Source organism: Notolepis coatsorum (genome assembly GCF_963971535.1).
Source record: "Notolepis coatsorum genome assembly, chromosome: 5".
Classification (NCBI taxonomy): Eukaryota; Metazoa; Chordata; class Actinopteri; order Aulopiformes; family Paralepididae; genus Notolepis; species Notolepis coatsorum.
In genome coordinates this window covers 131829446-131848001 of record NC_140169.1, presented here as the reverse complement: position 1 = coordinate 131848001, position 18556 = coordinate 131829446, and the positions used below count along the sequence as shown (strand labels likewise).

At 46.6% G+C, this 18556-nt stretch overlaps 2 protein-coding genes across 2 annotated transcripts in view; both read left to right on the top strand.

Annotated features, from left to right (window-relative positions):
* Positions 1-18556, top strand: part of LOC311228354 (phospholipase B1, membrane-associated-like) — a gene marked incomplete at both ends in the record, with an annotated part of 540482 nt that overhangs the window by 353501 nt on the left and 168425 nt on the right. The gene's annotated exons all lie outside the window — the stretch shown is intronic.
* Positions 2825-18556, top strand: part of LOC311229228 (prostaglandin E2 receptor EP2 subtype-like) — a gene marked incomplete at both ends in the record, with an annotated part of 40752 nt that continues 25020 nt past the window's right edge. The window contains 2 exons of the mRNA XM_084315299.1: positions 2825-3598; positions 4391-4695. Of these exons, the coding sequence (XP_084171425.1) occupies positions 2825-3598; positions 4391-4695 (1079 nt within the window). The remainder of the gene's footprint in view (positions 3599-4390; positions 4696-18556) is intronic.

Here is an 18556-nt window from a genome sequence, read left to right as displayed (position 1 = left end):
CAACATGGCACTTCACTTTGTCTTCCAGCACCTGGACTCTGCAGGAACCTACGCCAGGATCCTTTGTGTGGATTTCAGCTCTGCTTTCAATACAGTAATCCCGGCCCTGCTACAGGACAAGCTCTCCCAGCTGAGCGTGCCCGACTCCACCTGCAGGTGGATCACAGACTTCCTGTCTGACAGGAAGCAGCACGTGAGACTGGGAAAACACACCTCAGACTCCCAGACCAGCAGCACAGGTTCCCCCCAAGGCTGTGTTCTTTCCCCTCTTCTCTTCTCCCTTTACACCAACAGCTGCACCTCCAGTCACCAGTCCATCAAGCTCCTGAAGTTCGCGGATGACACCACCCTCATTGGACTCATCTCTGGTGGGGATGAGTCCACCTACAGGTGGGAGATTGACCATCTGGTGACCTGGTGCAGCCAGAACAATCTGGAGCTCAACGCTCTCAAGACACTGGAGATGGTTGTGGATTACATAAGGAACCCAGCCCCACTCAACCCCATCACCCTGTGTGACTCCCCAGTGGACACTGTGGAGTCCTTCCGCTTCTTGGGAACAATCATCTCCCATGACCTCAAGTAGGAGCTGAACATTAGCTCCCTCATCAAGAAGGCACAGCAAAGGATGTACTTCTGAAGAAATTCAACCTGCCAAAGACGATGATGGTGCACTTTTACACAGCCATCATCGAGTTCATCCTCACCTCCTCCATCACAGTCTGGCACGCTGCAGCGACGGCCAAGGACAAAGGCAGGCTGCAGCGTGTCATCCACTCTGCTGAAATCTGCTATCTCTCCAGGACCTGTATGCCTCTCCAGAACCCTGAAGCGTGCAGGTAAGATTGTGGCCGACCCCTACCACCCCGGTCACAACCTCTTTGAGACACTCCCCTCTGGCAGGAGGCTGCGGTCCATCAGGGCCAAAACTTCATGCCACAAGAACAGTTTCTTCCCCTCTGCAGTGAGCCTCATCAACAAGGTTCCCCACTGTGTTACATTAACACACCCTTACTGGACTAAATACTTGCATAAACATGCCATGTTCATACTTCACTGACTCATACTCTTTGCACATAACTGCCCAATTGCACAGCCCTGGCCTATTCCTATTTTATCTTTATTGTACTATATTCTATTGTGCTATATTTAATTTTGTTTATATACCATTTAATATTATTCAACCTCTTTATTTACAGTTGTACAGCCCTGGCCTATATTTTATTTTATTTCATAATTATATTATATTCTATTGTGCTCAACTTAGTTCATATTTCATTTGATCTTACTCCACCTCTTTATTGTATTATCTGTCTGTTAATGTCTGTCCGCTAATGTCGCACCGAAATCGACCGAAGCAAATTCCCGGCAAATAAAGACCTTTCTGATTCTGATTCTGAATAAATGTACCCAATGATAAATCCCTATACGGGTGGACCGCGTGAGAAACTAAAGTGACGTCAGACTACACCTCCCCATTATCACTGACATCCAAGAAGGGGGATCCCCCCTTGAATGGCCCTTCTAAGGTTTCTCGCCTCCACATCGCCTGTGGTGCTTTTTTCCTATTGCTAGGTTTTTAGTGAGTTTTCCTTACCTTCGCTGCAGGGGTATGTCTGGGAGTGTTGCCATTTATTTATTATACATTTATTTTGGATTTCATGGTGGGTTTTTTGTTCTTGATTTATTGTGATGTTTCTTCTGGGGACATTAAATTATGATTTTGGGCTTTACAAATACATTTTATTTTGATTTGATCATATTTGTATATGTGTGTGTGTGGGGCGGGGGAGGGGGGGTAGGGAGTAGGATTAGGGTAAGGGGTGTGCAAGGAGTGTAGGGGTAGGGAGTCGGGACTAGGGAGTATAGGATACAAACCCATAGGGTATAAGGGGTGTGGGGTATAAGGAGTGTATATGGGTAGAGAGTATGATACAATTTTAAGCACTATTACTCATTAGTACGCATTTATATATTTTATATCCAGTTTAATCACCTGTATATATTGTATATTGCATTTTACTGTTACATTTGCACTCTGGTTGGATGCCAAACTTATTTTCGTTGTACTGTAGGCCTACTTGTGCTGTACAATACATTCGAATCTAATCTAATAATTAGTTACTTTCCATCTATAAATGGTATTAGGAAAAGGCTATAAACTATGACAGTACCCATGGTAATTTCCCCAAAATCTATGAGCCCACGTTCAACGTTCGGTCACTATTTCACTGTCAATATTGGACTAACTCCAAAATCTATGTTTACAAATAGTGACTAAACTGTCCAATAGCACAATGCTCTAGATCGGCGTTCCCTTTAACCAGACTGCCTCTGCTTTAACTTTGACACACAAACGTGCGCAAAATGAACTCTCCTACTTGGAGTCATCATTTCCAATCGTGCACCGTGCACGTGTTGTTCCGTTGTTGTTTTTTCGTGTTGTGGATTTACTTATGTTGGTGTTTTAGTTTGTCAAGAATATTATAATACGAATCTGAAAAGATAATCTCGCTAGAACCCAGTGTGTCTGGGTGGAACGTGTGTGTAATTAGGCAATTGCGCACGCGTTGGAAACAACACGGGGGTTTCTCATGTTTATCATGTTCTTATGAATCAGACAAGATCAGACGTGATGGGTGGAGCCGCTCACTCATCATAATTTGCGACAACATCAGTGTTGCATATTATGCCGTAGTCTGCCCGTGGAGGTGCTCAGTCCGTTTACGCGCTGTGGTGGGATACAGTGAGTTCTATGGCATCTATTTATACAAATCAATCAATATGCCATGGCATAACCACCGTGGAGTCCGGGGGGCCCCTCATGTCCGCAGTGATGTTTTCAACCGGAGCAGCGGGGAACCTCGTCGCACTGGTCCTCCTGGGCATGCGGCACAGAAAGCAACGTCCATCCCTGTTCCACGTCCTGGCGACGGCGCTCGTAATGACGGATTTATTGGGCACTTTTGCCGTCAATCCAATTGTGCTGCTTTCTTACCACGCGAATATGACTTTGATCGCTATGAGTGGCAGCGGGGAAGTGTGCAACTACTTTGGGTTCAGTATGACCTTTCTGAGCCTCTCCACGTTGTCCATTCTGTGCGCGATGGCCCTGGAGCGCTATCTCTCCATAGGACACCCGTACTTTTACGAGAGACACGTCAGTAAGCGCTGCGGCTACATCACTATTCCACTCATCTATCTGGTCTGTGTCCTTTTCTGCGCCGTGCCCTTCATGGGTTTTGGATCATACCACGTCATGGGATTTGGACCATATGTGCAATATTGCCCAGGGACGTGGTGCTTCCTCGACATGCAACCAGAGGATTATAGGGATAAAGTCTTCACTGGGCTCTATGCATTTTTCATATTCATTATGATTTCGTGCACTATGGTATGCAACATATCAGTCATTTACCATTTAATCAAGATGGACAGGAGGCGCAAGGCGCGCTGCACTGGATCCTCGTCGTCGCGACACCCGGGCACGACGTGCCACAGGTCCCTGTCACTGCTGTCAGTCACGGAGGAAGTGGAGCATCTTCTGGTGCTGGTCTGCATAACGGTCGCCTTCGTCTTTTGCTCGTTTCCTTTAGTGGTAAGAAGCACATTATTGTATTGGTGGAAGGCTTTACCTTCTAGAGCAGATATAAAATGTCTTCATGGTTAGAAATTACGTTCAATTTTTTTTGAGGGGTTCTGGTTCTATGTCTGATCGTTCAAAAACACGTTTATATAACCTTGAATGATTCTACACCCAATATAATCCTGAATCATTAGTCGTCATTTCAATCTGCACATTTTATTCGTTTCCAGGAAGCATTATGCTAATTGGGTTATTGTTTGTAATGGTAATACAATTTTTATTTTTACCAGCATGAGCATTGAATGAATGAATGAATCGTTTATTTTCACACACTTGTGTGGACTTACAAAAAGAAAAAGAAAAATCACAAATGTATATTATTCAAAGTAAGCTCACACACAAAATCCAAACTCAATGACCGAAAAAAGGAATAGGCTGAAGCACATGCTTATTTTTTGCCTATCCTTTACTATTCTTAAAAACAAAATATAATATATAATAATATAGCATTCAATGTGTTAATTTCGACTTCTGGTGGGATTTAATGTATCTCACCTCTGCAAATACAATTTAACCAAAAGTGGGACTTGGCCACAGTCATAACATTCTATAATCATTATTATAAAATGTTTGATGCAGAGAGCGTTGGGACAGTGATTGTGCTCAAAGACCCTCTGGAAGAAGAATCTCTTTTTAGACTATAGAGTGTGTGATCTTGTGTTTCCGTCACACAGTCAGAACTCCGCTTCCATCTTTAATGATCATAACAGTGCACATGCATCCTCCGTTGTCTTGCCTCTCCAGATCAGAGTGTATATGAACTTCACTGGCAAGGTAGAGGAGCGCCACGCCGCTGACCTGACGGTTCTCCGCCTGCTGTCTTTCAACTCCATCATTGACCCATGGGTCTTCATCATCCTCAGTCCTTCTGTCCTGCGGTTCTTCTGGAGGAAACTGTCCAGGCCACGAAGGCCCACATTGACCCGGGATGTGTCCCTGACCGTCCCGTTAAAACCGCCACCATACAGTGCATCTGTGGAGCTCCAGAACCAGGGGGGGGCCAAGGGAGAGCGACACGGATACATCAACGATGTTACATCTCTCCCATCGTTAGAGAAAGTTCACACGCTGAACCTGTTCAGATGAGGACCGGTGCTACTCTATGGACCACATAGTCGTCAAAAAAGGAAGGTACTGGAGGACACGGATCATCTTTAGAAAGAAATGTTTGCACCCTATTCAATATTTTTCTAAAGATGATCGGATCTCTCCCATCACGTCCGTCTTTCTATCTACAGCTGCTGTACGAGAATAGACCCAAACAGGTTTTCCAGCTCACAGCTCTTCATAACAGGAAATACACCGCAGGCTCATGACGTGGGGGGGGGGGGGGGGGGTCCTTGTGAATCCTCATTGTGACGTCTTCTCCGGAAAAAAAGAAAAGAAAAAAAAAACGATAACATTCGCATAGGTTTATCTCTTCTGTTGATCTGGAGCATAATACCAAGACCTCTAACATGTTTGACAAGGATCAGCGACAAGCCTACTTAAATTATAATGACTCTTATTACGTATCAAATGCTTGATTTTTAGGATTGCGTTGTTTAAATACAGTTTACTGCAGTCATCCTTCATGTCACACAGCCTAAATCCAGCTGAGGTCAACAGGATAAAGACCCTGACTTTTGAGACAAGGCACGACCTTTGAACTCTGGGCCTGCATGTGACTGCAAATTACTTTGAATAAATAAATCGGATAAATGTTGTTATTATTTATTGTTGTTCTTATTTATAGTTTTGGACATTTGCTTATTGTATACATTGTAAGAGCCAGTTAAACATTCCACTGCTCATCTTACCGGTATGATGTTGCGTGTGACAAATAAAACCTTGACCTTGCAGGTGGACTTGAACAGCAATCATGTACATTGAACCCTGCCATCCCATTAACAGTGAGCCATTGCGCTATTTAAATGGTCAACTCTGCACCCTAGGCTTACACAATCCGGGTGAAGATGGCATTCTATGGCTAAGAACTAAAGCTAATTGCGTGGATATATCTGTAGTGGAATAGACTGTATTAATATTCCATATTTATACCATCTTGTTCGCTCCTGCCTGGCCACCTGTTCAGTGCACTCACACGCACACACACATGCGTAATGAATGAAGGCTTAAAAAGAAATGGACATATGGAAGTTTTTTAGTCAAAGGGCAGCAGAGACAAGTGATACAGGGACACAGGTACGGTCTTACAATGGCAGAGTGATTATAACAGTGCAGTTCAGCATTCAGTAACCCATACTTTTTGTGAACGTGTTTTTGATACAGAGTTGATAGTTGATACTATATGTTTTTGATACTTCTGTTGAACACACACCTCAAAACCGTATCTAATGAGAATTGGCTCAATTGCAAGAAAAATAATAGACAGTTATGATATTACATTCTGCTCAGCATAATTTGTATGCAAAATATTGTGGTTCCCTGCTTTAGTCCGTTGACACATTTCTATACTAAATTCTTTTGTAGTCCTGTGTCATACCTAAATGCCATATAAGTGAATTGTATAGAAACAACTCACCAAAAGTGACTATTTCACAACTGATTTGACAAAATAAATCCACCAAGGGGGGGGAAACCCCCACCTTCCCTCCTTGCCAAACATTGGATTTTATTGAAATGACGCCACTGGAGTATATTTCTGCATTGCTGTAATTAGCTCTACGTTTTCCTGCAGGTGCGCCTACTCTTCCAACGGGTAATCTTTGGGATTTCATTTGCACACGGCTCTGCTGGCTGGCCTTATAAGGAGCTGCCGGAGACATGTCTGTATGCAAATGACCTAGATGGGAACGGGCGTTCATGTTTGTCAGTGACATTCCTCATTGTCGCATCCCAGCTGGGATCAGGGTGTACTTGTCGGCGATTCTGTCTTAGTCGGTTCCAAGATGGTTGCCCTAAGAGAAATCTTTTGGCAATGTTGGTGAACGAGACCCAATGTTCTTTAGGACCTCCTCTCTGAATACAACTCTGAAGTCATTATCTTAACAACTTTCAATATATATACAATATATTTTTTTTTATCCACTTTTTCTCCTCCTGTTTTTCTGTGTTTTTCTCCCATCCCAATTTAGTCATGCCAATTCCCCCCTCCCCTTCCTGACCGTTGCTTGCATGTGCCCCCCACTGGTCGGTCTAGGGAGGGTTGATAGATACTATCACATGTCCCCTCCGATACATGCAGAGTCAGCCAGCCACTTCTTTTCACCTGCCAGCGCGGACTCTCATTGGCGAGGTGTAACGTGTGGGAGGCTCACACTACCCTCACCATCTCCCTTCCTCGCTGTGCAGGCGCCCTGACCAACCTGTAGGAGTCGCTGTTTACAACGACCAGATTACCACCCACCGGCTTCCCTCCCGCTGACTCTGCCAATTGACGGCCGGCCAAGCCGGAGGCAACGCTGACAGCCGGATTCGATACCAGTGTCTCTTGCGTTGGTGACGAGCGCTTAGTCCGCTGCGCCACCCAGCCGCCAACTTTCAAAACATATTTAAATAAATTGTATCCAACCGAATTTCCCTAAGGGGATCAATAAAGGAATACCTTATCTTAATTCTGTGTGACTGGGTATGTATTACATCTCTTTCATTCACAAGACATTTCTGATTAGTTTTTCTCCTCTATCTTTTTCTTCTATACATGTTTCTGATGAAGGGGAGGACTTTGAATAAGCCCTCTGGATTTCAACTAAACAAACAAATGAACAAGCAATGGTTCTAGAACATTTATAGACAACATAGTAACCTTTTTCACTGGCTTTGAATGTCAGACAGAAAGTCCCTCTAAGCACAAGGGAATTGAGTAATGAAAACAACAATCTTTGTGTATTCACGTGTACTCTATCTGTGTACTTTTTTTTTTTAGATCAACAACACACACACACACACACACACAAAATGCTGATCTAAATTTAGACCCAGGACTTTGTACTCATCAATGAGATGCATTTAACAACTGAGCTATAAATAATTAATTCTCAGGGCAATGTCTGTCTGTCACATTACCTCACTCACTTGACTAATGGAGGATGACAGACACTTGAGACACTTGACTGACAGCTGTATGGTTTATGTGGCTGCTGCGGGCAGCTGTTCAGGTTTCATGGATTTTATATACGCATGCTGCTGTTGTTGACAGATTGTGTGTGTGTGTGCGTGCGTGCGTGCGTGCGTGCGTGCGTGCGTGCGTGTGTGTGTGTGTGTTGTTATTGCCTTGCCAGGCTATGCGACGCCGTTGTGTCCAGCACTGGTTTGCACCAGCTATGTTCTCTCTCCTAAATTAGGGTATGTTATAATAATACAATGTGCTCTTGGGTGTGTTATCAAGGGTTTTGGGCTGTTTATTTTCTCTTTTGAGATATTACATTAAAAGGGCTTGCTTGCAAAGTTGTTTTTCCAGTTCATTTGTTTGGTCCACATTTGTCCTTTTTTGTAAGTCTAACGGAAGCATCATATATTTTATAGCCAGGTGCATTGCTGGTAATAAATAATGATAGATTATTTAAATAATTTATAAAGTGTAACCAAAGACAATCTATATAAGAAGAAGGATCACTGTGGTATTCTGGAATGGAGAAATCAAACAAAGATGGTGGCAACAAATAATAATTAAATAATTAAATGTGATATTTAATATAATAAAATCATTTAAAATGATAATTTTATTTTAAATAAATTGTGAGTTTTAAAAGCACCCTTAACAGAGTAACCAGAAGCAAACGCTCAGCCCCTCCCCTCCTTGTGTGTGTTGCCGTTGTCTGAGGCGCGTGCTGTTTTCACCTCATATCAGTGTAGTACTTTGTCAAATTGGAAGTCGGACCATGCGCAGTTGTCTCTAGGGCTTATATCTCTGGCCTGATGTACAGCACTGGCTGTGAGCTCTTTTTACTCTGTTAGTAAAGCGTCTTTTAAACAAATAGGGACTATATGGACTAATTCGAGACTGACTATAAATACTATAGGCATTCTAGACCACATGGCCTGCATATTATTAGCTTGTGGGGATATTTTTATTTTTTTCTATCATAACATATCAACCATTTTTTGTTGTCAGTCATTTACCAGTGACTTCAAATATGAAGAGAAATAAAGTATTATTTATGACACCAATCAAAGAGATAAGGGAATGGTCTTGTTATTAGCCCCATGACGACAGCGGCATAATAAACGTCCTTCTCTTTAGAGAGACTTTGGTGTAACCTTTTGTTGTTATTCCTCAGGTCTATTTAAATCAAACTATTTGACCCTTATTCTTTCATTTAGTCCAATAACAGGATGTAACAGCACTTTATTTATAATGCACAAATTAACCCTTTCATGTGCATGATCTCACACCGGAGACTATAGTCATTTTTAGATTCCAATGGTGATGTCACAGCTATAGTCATTATTTCCCAATTCCCTTGACATATGGACTAGAGGAGGGGATAATGGTTGTCTGTGGTTTCCCTGAGTGTTATTGTTAAACTGATATTTTGCCTTTTTTTTCTCCTAAGGTTGGTCAAGAAGATTCCCTTTTAAGAGAAACCATTGTTTGAATAATTGATTGATTTGATCAAATAATATTTTATTCTCTCAAGAAATACCATATTTTCATCTAACTTCTAACTCAATTTCACATGTCTTACTATAATATCTGTGCTATGAATTTGAATCATGAAGATCAGCTCTGTTTCCTAAATCCTGTTGCATTGTTTGCTGATGCAATAGTTCACAGGAAATACATTTGTTCCCTAGAAACAGAATTCCAGTGAAACAAAGTAGACAAAGTCAGACAGGAATCAGGCCATAAAAAGACGCCACATGACCAGACATGCCTACCATAGCATAACCTAGATTAGTGAATGAGCACAATATAGCCATCATCAACAAAGGCTATTATGATGACCTGTTGATCATTAAAAGAAGCAGAAACCCTGGAGAATGATTCATTCTCAAATCGTGTTTTTGGGAAATCCAATACAGACTAGTATTTATATCCAGGTTCGATCTAATTCTCAGTGCCAAGTTCATCTCAGCTTAAAAGAACATACTAACTTTTGGGGGAAATGAGCCATTATTTGCAAATCAGACAAGAAGATAGGTACCCTTCTTATCTCTGTGTGTGCAGAGACTTGCAGCTAGCTTAGCACAATTACTGGAAGTGGACCATTAGCCTATACTGTCAAAAAGTAATGAAATACACTTTCCAACAACTACAAAACTAATTTACATGATTTGTGTATGTATCACGTGTAGAAATAACAATGTAAAATGAGTAATTTTCGAAGCAGATATAACGGAGGTCCGTGAGTAATATCCACAGTCACGATGAACGTGTGTGTTGTGAAGTGACTGTGGCAGTAAGCAGGCTGTGAGTTAAACTCACTTCCCCATAACAGGGTTAAAAGACACATACACTTCTTTTTTTAATATTTTTTTATCCTCTTTTTATCCGCCTGATTTTTCTGTGCTTTTCCTCCCATCCCAATTTAGTCGTTATGACAATTCCCCCCTCCCCTACCTGGTCGCTGTGTGGGGGGCATGTGCCCCCCACTGGTCGGTCTAGGGAGCCCTGAGGTCTACCACATGCTTCCTCCGACACATGCGGAGACAGCCAGCGGCTCTCTTTTCACCTGACAGCGCGGACTCTCATTGGTGAAGTGTAACGCATGGGAAGTCACACTGCCTTCACCACTTCCTGTCTTTTGCTGTGCAGGCGCCCAGACCTGACCTGTAGGAGTCGCTGTCCACAACGCCAGATTACCACCCATCAACTTCCCTCCCGCTAACTCAGCCAAACGAGTTAGTATGACGGCTGGCCCAAGCCAGAGGCAATGCTGACACCCGGATTCGAGACCAGAGTCTCTCGCATTGGTGACAAGCGCAATCTCCGCTGCGCCACCCAGCCGCCCCCACATAGATACACTTCTTTCGTTACTTACAAGTTAGAAACTTTATACGTAGTCAATCCACTACATTTCCATCCCTGCCTCCAAATACATCACTGGACTCAATCCTGGAGACAAAACCTGAGCTCAAGGGAACAATGTCTAAGCTTTATACGAACATATTCGAGATGGAGGACTCGTCACTCTCAATAATAAAGGGGCACTGGGAAAAGGACTTAGGAAATAGACATATCAGAAGAGGTGTGGTCAAGAATACTAAAAATGCTGCTTCATCTTTCTGTGCGAGACACAGGCTTATTCAATTTAAGATTGTACATCGGCTACATATATCCAAACTCAAACTCAAAAAAATTTAACTTGTAACAGATGCAAACAAGCCCCGGCCGGTCTGTATCACACATTTTGGTCATGTCCTAGCCTAGCAGACTTCTGGTCGTCCATATTTAAGCTCTACTCAGACCTGGCAGGTCGGGTACTGGAACCATGTCATTTCCTGTTTTTTTTTTGTGTTCTTTCTGAGGATTTACATCTACCAAAAGCACAACTGAACTGTATAGCTTATTCCTCCCTTCTAGCAAGACATCTCATTCTTATGAACTGGAAAAACGAACATCCTCCCTCATTTGGCAGGTGGATTTGTGATGTAATATACCATCTAAAAGTTGAAAAGATAAAATATACTTTGCGAGGATCAAGTGGGAAATTTGATATGGTGTGGCCAGGGCCGGACTGGGGAAATAATTCATACCGGGAGATATAGCGCGAAATATAGCCCCAATCAGGCCACTTTTTAAGCGGGGGGTCTGGGGGTCCCCCACCAGGAATCTTTTTGTTACAAAGACTTAATTTCCTGCATTCTGGTGAATTTTAGTGCATGTGAATCACAAACGAATGAGCCAACAATTGCTTAGTACAATGTACTGTTATGGACCTCAAATAAAACTGCTGTGGCACTAGCAATGCTACTCTCTCCACCTTTAAAAAGAAAAATGCAAGAGCACAACATATTTTTCTATTTACTATTATAATACAGTTAACCACTCTCTCCTGTAAGGGCCTTTCTTTTTCTTTGTTTTATCCCTCTCTCCTCCACCCTTTCTCTTTCTTCCACTGTCCATCTTGACATCAACGTTAATTGACTTTCGCTCTACTGTATCTCTCCCGAGTCCCTCACTACCTGGCTCATTGCCTGGCTGTTATATATCGTATTTGCTTATCGCGTCCCGCTCTGAGCCTTATGAGATACCCCTTATCTCCTATGATACCTACTGTATCCCCAACGAACAACTACATGCACCCACACCTGTATGGGGCCCCGCCCCTATGGAGGCGTAGCCCATATAACCATGACTCTGGTCACCAAACACCCTTCCTCTATTTTCGTTCCAGCGTACTGGCTGCGTGCACCATACGTAACTAGCAGGATGAAAAAGATCAGAGTCATAATGTTGAAAGCTTACCGGAGGTTGCTGGCCCCTGGCATCTTCGACGCATGTTTTCGGCGACACGACGGGCCTATGTTGATGTTCCTCGTCTGATGACAGCAGAGCTGTACAAGATTGGCTGTCGGGTCAGCTTGTACCCAGGTAGGCCCTGTGTCTTCAGGCATGGGTATTAGTGTTAGTAATGCTGGTTTGTTTTGTTACACAACCATGTTGTGTGTTGGCACCGGGGGCAGGATGGTTTGGTGAACGTTCACTGCAGGGAACGGTTTCCAAGCTGTCTTGGGCGTGCTACTAAACATCTAATGCTATGCTACATGCTATCGCTAATGCCACATGCTATCACTACTGCTAACTGCTACGCTGTTCTAATGTCTCCGCCGTGAGATGTTGTCACTTCTCCCTCCTCTTGCCCGGTTCATCAATGAAGGTCAGTCGGTAGCTGTTGTGGTTTTTTTTGCTGAGTCCTATTTACCTTTTTTCGGGTAAATGGGTTGACAACAGGGTAGGCCGTGGCTAGGTAGCCTAGCCAGGTATGTTACCTTGTGTTCCGGCGGGGTGTATGGAACGGTGTCCCCATCTGGGGCGATGCGTGAGCTCGGCGGTGTAGCAGTAGAGCTATATTACTGCAGGATGGGACTTAACGGCGGGTTATGGCTCAGCTGGCTAGTTCCTATCCACATTGGCGTCGGGTAGTGGGGCTATGGGTCCAGCCGACATGGTAAACATGTTGCGTGTCTGTGCGCAGGCGGTTGTTGATCTGGGTCCCACATCGCCTCACGCTAGGCTGTAGTAGTATAGGGGCAGGGCCGCCTGGGAGAAATGTGGGGCCCTGTGCAAATTTAAACGCGAGGCCCCCCACCCCCTGAGGCGGCCCTGTGTAGTGGGCTATTGTTTCGTTCTGTCACTCTGCTATGAGAAGGTCTGTCTTGCTACAGTTTTCTCTCCTCTCAACCATTCATACTGACGGTCAATCGGTATACTGGGGGAGTAGTGCGGGGGGGGCTTTGTTTACCTTTTTTGGTAAATGGGCTAAGCTAGGGCTGGTGTGCTGTTGTGAATATTTTGAATGAAGGCGGGACTAGTTCGCTCTGGTCCTCCCCTTAACGTTATGTGTATGGGTTTGCTCATTCTACAGTATTTTGTGGTTTAGTTCTTTTATTCATTTAACCCTTTCATGGTGCACACCACAGTGGAGGTTGCTGTTTGCAACCACCACTGGTGCTCCGTGTTAACATCAGTCCTTTGTTTTTGACATATTGAAACAGTGCCCCGCCCGGCCGACGCCATGGGTGGGTCGGCCTGGCGAGTGGCTGTTAAAGCTTGTACCGCCACGGTATGGAATTGGCAACGATTAGAACTGTGTTCGAATTGCTGTTTTTTTCTATTAAAAAAATGGTGTCTGGTGGCGGGGCCTTGAGGGCCAGCCGACGTCGACACATCGCGCGAGGTTGTTGACGTTATTAGCTTTGACCCAGCCGCAAGCTATAACCGCTCAGGGTTCCCCTCTCCGCAGGGGATTTTGGTCTTCTGCTGGAGCGCGGGCGGTATTGTCCTAGGCCCTACACCGCCTCACACGCGCAGCCAGAAGAAGAGAGAGCACGGCCTCGTCAGCGGCGATGACGAGGCCCTCGACAGGCGGCCATGTTTTCCCCCGCCGGAGGTATCCTGGGCGTTGATTCGACAGGTGTCCACAAGGCCGACAGCCTTGGCGGCCGAGGGATCGGCCATGTAGGATGGGTTCGGCTTGAACAAACAAGCCGTCACCGTCCTGCCGCGAGCAGCCCGCTCTCCGATCACTCCCTTCCCCAACACCAGCAGAAAAAGTGGGCTCTGATTGTTTCCTTTGGCTGCGGGCCGCGTGCCTTCGTTGATGCGCGGGCGGCCCCCCTTTCGCTTCTCATGGGGACAGGGGCTGACACCCAGTTGATGGCTGAGCCTGGGTCTGTCCGTGAGAATGTTGTGCTGTCAAGCGGCTCCCACACCTTGAGCTGTGTTGGTTGAGCCTGGTGTTACGTCTGTCAACTTAAGTGTTGTCAGCAGGGGGGCTCGAAACCTTTTGAGGCACACAGTGCGGGCTTCCCCGGCCTCGCCTTCGCCAGGCCAGGTATCATGTTGGTGCCTCCCACTCCTGAAATATTGGCAAGTGGTCGCAGGCACACGTGATTTGGGGTGGTAGTAATATCACTGCAGGGCTACGGTGTGTAGGAACCCATGGGGGCCTTACACCTTGTATGTCCGGCTGCAGAACAACTCCTCAGCATGTTCTGGAGGGGTGTTCAGTGGGGGGGCTTTTTTCATCGGAAGCCCCCCGTATCAGACCGGCCCTTTCTGTCGGGGTTCCCCCTTGGGTGCGATTGCCTCGTGGGTGGTGTCAGGGTCAGATGTTCCGACACGGAACGCGCTGCTCGCACGGTTCCAGGGTTGGCTACGCACAGCGGGGGGACCGGGCCAACTATCTACAGTTCCTGGCGGACCTGCGCCACGTGACGGCGGGTGCGTTGGGAGTGTCGTCACATATGACTACGGCAGTACCATATGTCGAGGTGGATGGAGAGAACGCTGAGGCGGGGACTTGTGTTTACACAACCCCACCCGTTTTCAGGTTTGGTACAGACCCTATTGTCAGGGTCTCCAGCAGTGACAGCTCTGGTCAACGAGATCCAATCTCTGTAGACGAAGCAAGCCATCGTCGTGGCGTTCTCCTCCCGGTGTTCTCTGCCTGAGAAGTCGGGAGGGAGGGGTGTAAGACCCAGGCTGGACCTGTCCCATGGGAAGGTTCAGCATTTTTTGGATCGTCTCCTACCTGTTGAACACTGTCAGGTAGGGGTCTGGTTCTCCTCCATAGACCTGTAGGATGCGTATGCGCATCTCCGATCTTCCATCCTAGGGCTTACCTACGCTTCCTTTGCAGGGTTAGCGTATGAGTACCAGAGGCTGCCGTTCGGTTTTCTCTGGCTCCCCGCATCTTCACCAAGTGCGTGGAGGCCGCACTGGGGCCTCTGCGTCGTCAGGGGTTACGGAGTGTTCTGCCCTGATGACGTTCTGGTCCTTCGCGGTCAAGGTGGATCGTCAGGTCTCGTACCAGGCAGGTCTCTACCAGCCTGGGGTTGCTGTAGACTGGATGTAGAGTACTCCTCTTCCCAGTCAACGGTTGGAGGGCTATGGGCATCCATCTCAGAGCGTGTTGTCAACACGCTCGGGAGGTTCCGTCCTAGGACGGTTACGGCGCTGTCTCACGTCGCGTTTTCACCGACGCCTCCCTCGCTGGTGACGCGTCGGGCCAACGCAGTAGGGGGCAGCTGGCAAACCATGCTGCCCGGTCTGCGCTACGTTCAATGTGTTGGTGTTGAAAGCGGTCCTTCTGGTCCACAAATGGTGTTGATCAGGACGGACGATACGACGTCAGTGTCGTGTAGCGACAGACAGGGAGGAGTACGCTCCCCCTGTCTGCACCAGGCGGCGGGCGGCTGGCTATGGGCGTCCTCCATCTGCGCGGCCTGAGGGCTCCCCACATCCCCGGCAGGGAGAATGTGGGTGCAGATGTACTGTCGCGGGGCGGTCCTCATCCTGACGGGTGAGGATTACGTCTGGACATGGCCAGGCAGGTCTGGGACCGATGCCGTGCCGCCAGGGATTCTTCCCCATACATCTGTTAGGTCAGTTGTTGGGACGGGTACGTTGAGGGGCGCAGGTTCTTGATCCTGATGGTGTTACCATCTGGAATGCGCATGCTCCCTCCACTGTCGCGCTTACGCGGGCAGATGACGTATGTTCCAAGTGTGGTGTAAGGCGGGGGGCCGGGACTCAGTCTCCTGCCCCCTGGATGCTGTCCTTAGTTACCTCCAGTCTCTCCTTGATAGACTGTCGGTTTCGACGGTGAGGGTATATGCAGCAGCTATATCCTCCTATCATGAGGGGTTTGAGGGGATGTCTTGTTCAGCCACCCTCTTGTGAAGCGTTTCCTGCTTGGCGCTCGACGCGTTAAGCCGGTGCAACGCTCCTTGGCTCCGACTTGGGATCTTCAATTGGTCCTCGTCGGTTGTCCTTGGCCCCGTTTGAGCCGCTCGAGCAGGCGCCGTTGGGACAGCTGTCCTTCAAGACCGCGTTCCTACTGGCTGTCACTTCCGCTAAACGCGTAGGTGAGCTCTGTGCTCTCTCGGTACGTCCAGAGTGCCTGTCTTTTCGGACCGATTGCGGTGCCACTCTGCGACCTAATCCTGCTTTCGTGCCTAAGAATATCCGGAGTTCCTTCCGCTCCCGGGATATTGTGGTTCAGGCTTTTCGTCCTCCTCCTCACACTAGTGAGTTAGATGCGGGCCTTCACCTGTCATGTCCAGTCCGTGCTTTGGGGATTTACCTCAGCCGTACTCAGGACTTCAGGGTTACCGACCAGCTTTTTGTCTGTTACGGTGGGGCGCGTGCTGGTAAGGCACTGTCGAAGCAGCGCCTGTCCCATTGGTTGTGCGAGGGCATTACCCTCTGCTACACGTTAACTGGGCAGGATCCCCCTGGGGCCGTCAGGGCACACTCCACTCGTGGGGTGGCTGCTTCTGCCGCTCTCCTGGGTGGGGCCTCGGTGGAGGACATCTGTGCTGCAGCTTCACGGCCCTCCCCGGGTCCCTTTGTAAGGTTTTACCTCATGGACATGACCGGGGGTTCTGTCTCCCAGGCGGATCTGGGGTCTGTGGCCTTTCCTGCTTCCCGTCCTTGGTCGGGTAGCAGGAGTGTATGGGTATGGGCCACAGTGTGTTGAGTCACACGTGGTTCCGCCTGTACGGTGTGTTCAAGGGGTTCTGGTTCCCTCTTGTTCGCATTCAGGTGGAGTTGACTGCGCCCCCCCTTCATTAGGAAGGATGGGGTGACAGGGCTCCCCGCACCCCTTGATGTGGGCTTACGGGTCCTCAGGGGGTACATCTGTCGGGTCTCGGGTCCGCTCTTCCCCATATCTCATAAGGCTCAGAGCGGGACGCGATAAGCAAATACGATATATAACGATAGGTTATGTAGATAACCTAGTAATATTAGTATTGGCTGAGCGTCCCGCTCTGCGTGGCCCTGAGTTCCCTCTTGAGGGATCTTTTCCTGGAACGGGATTTGGCGAGGAAGGGTGTTTGGTGACCAGAGTCATGGTTATATGGGCTACGCCTCCATAGGGGCGGGGCCCCATACAGGTGTGGGTGCATGTAGTTGTTCGTTGGGGATACAGTAGGTATCATAGGAGATAAGGGGTATCTCATAAGGCTCAGAGCGGGACGCTCAGCCAATACTAATATAACTAGGTTATCTACATAACCTATCGTTATTCTGCATCTGAGTGCCGTCTGCCATTCCATTCGCCGCCTCCGCTGTCAATCAGTTGTATCGCCTGGTCCTGCCTCCACCAATCACAAGCGGCAGCACGGCTCCATTGTGTGTGTGTGATCCGCGTGAGGGAGAGAGTCAGATAGTTCTCCAACTCTGTCGCAGACAGTGAAATCCTGGTTGTTCCCCACCCACCTAGGTTATCTAACTATCGCGCCGCGCCGCCGCCACAACTAGAAACAATGGCCTGGCAAAAAAAAAAAAAAAATAATAATAATCTTTTTTTTTAAATTTTTTTATATAATTTCTTTTTTAATCTGTGCAGGCCAGGCCACCGGGAAAACTCCCGGTGCTCCCGATGGCCAGTCCGGGCCTCGGTGTGGCAACCCTTTATCTCTTATGTGGAACGGTTGACTACGTCTCTCACCTCCTGAAACAAGGACACTGTATAGGAATGACTCTGTAACATGAAGTGCTCTGAGAACTTTTTATTTTATCTTTTTTTATTATTATAAATTTTTTTATTCTACTATTATTATTATTATTATTATTATTATTATTATTATAATTGTTTTTTTCTATATATTTTTTGGTGTTTTGTTCTGTTTTTTTAATTTTTTTTCTCTGTTTTGTTTATATGTGTATGTATGTCACGTTCGTAGTGTCTACTGTAATGTCTAAAAAAAACTGTAATAAAAATATCAAATATAAAAAAGATAATGTATCTTCTCAATGATTCTATAGCTATATGATCGTTCTCTAATGTATAGTGGAATAGCTGCTTACTCTGCTGTTGTATCACGTTATAATAAAGAGTTCATTCATCTGATTGGTCCTTTGGAAATCACGTGGAGGCGGAGACAGCGCTGCGGGTGAAAACGGTTCTGACCGTTGTTTTATTGGAATATCCAACAGCTTAAATTATCTGGTTCACAGCATCAATTATTTTCTATCTCTAATCAGCTTTTCCCGGAGGGCTTCTTAGTGGCGTCTCTTATTCTCGAACTGGTGGGGTGGATTCTCCGTCTCTGCTTCTCCGTTCTCTCTGCGTGTCTCTCTGCGTCTCGGTGTCTCCGTGTCTCTGTCTGACCTCCATCATTCAACCTGTAGGTTTTATAGAGAAGAGAGAACCCCCCCCCACCCTTGCCCCATCCAGTGCCGTCACCCCAGAGAGCCTGCTTTCCTATTGGCTAGAAGGTCTCCCCTCTCAGTGATTTGGGTCTTGCGAAACAGCGTTACAAGGTGACCTTACAGAGGGGATATGAACTAGT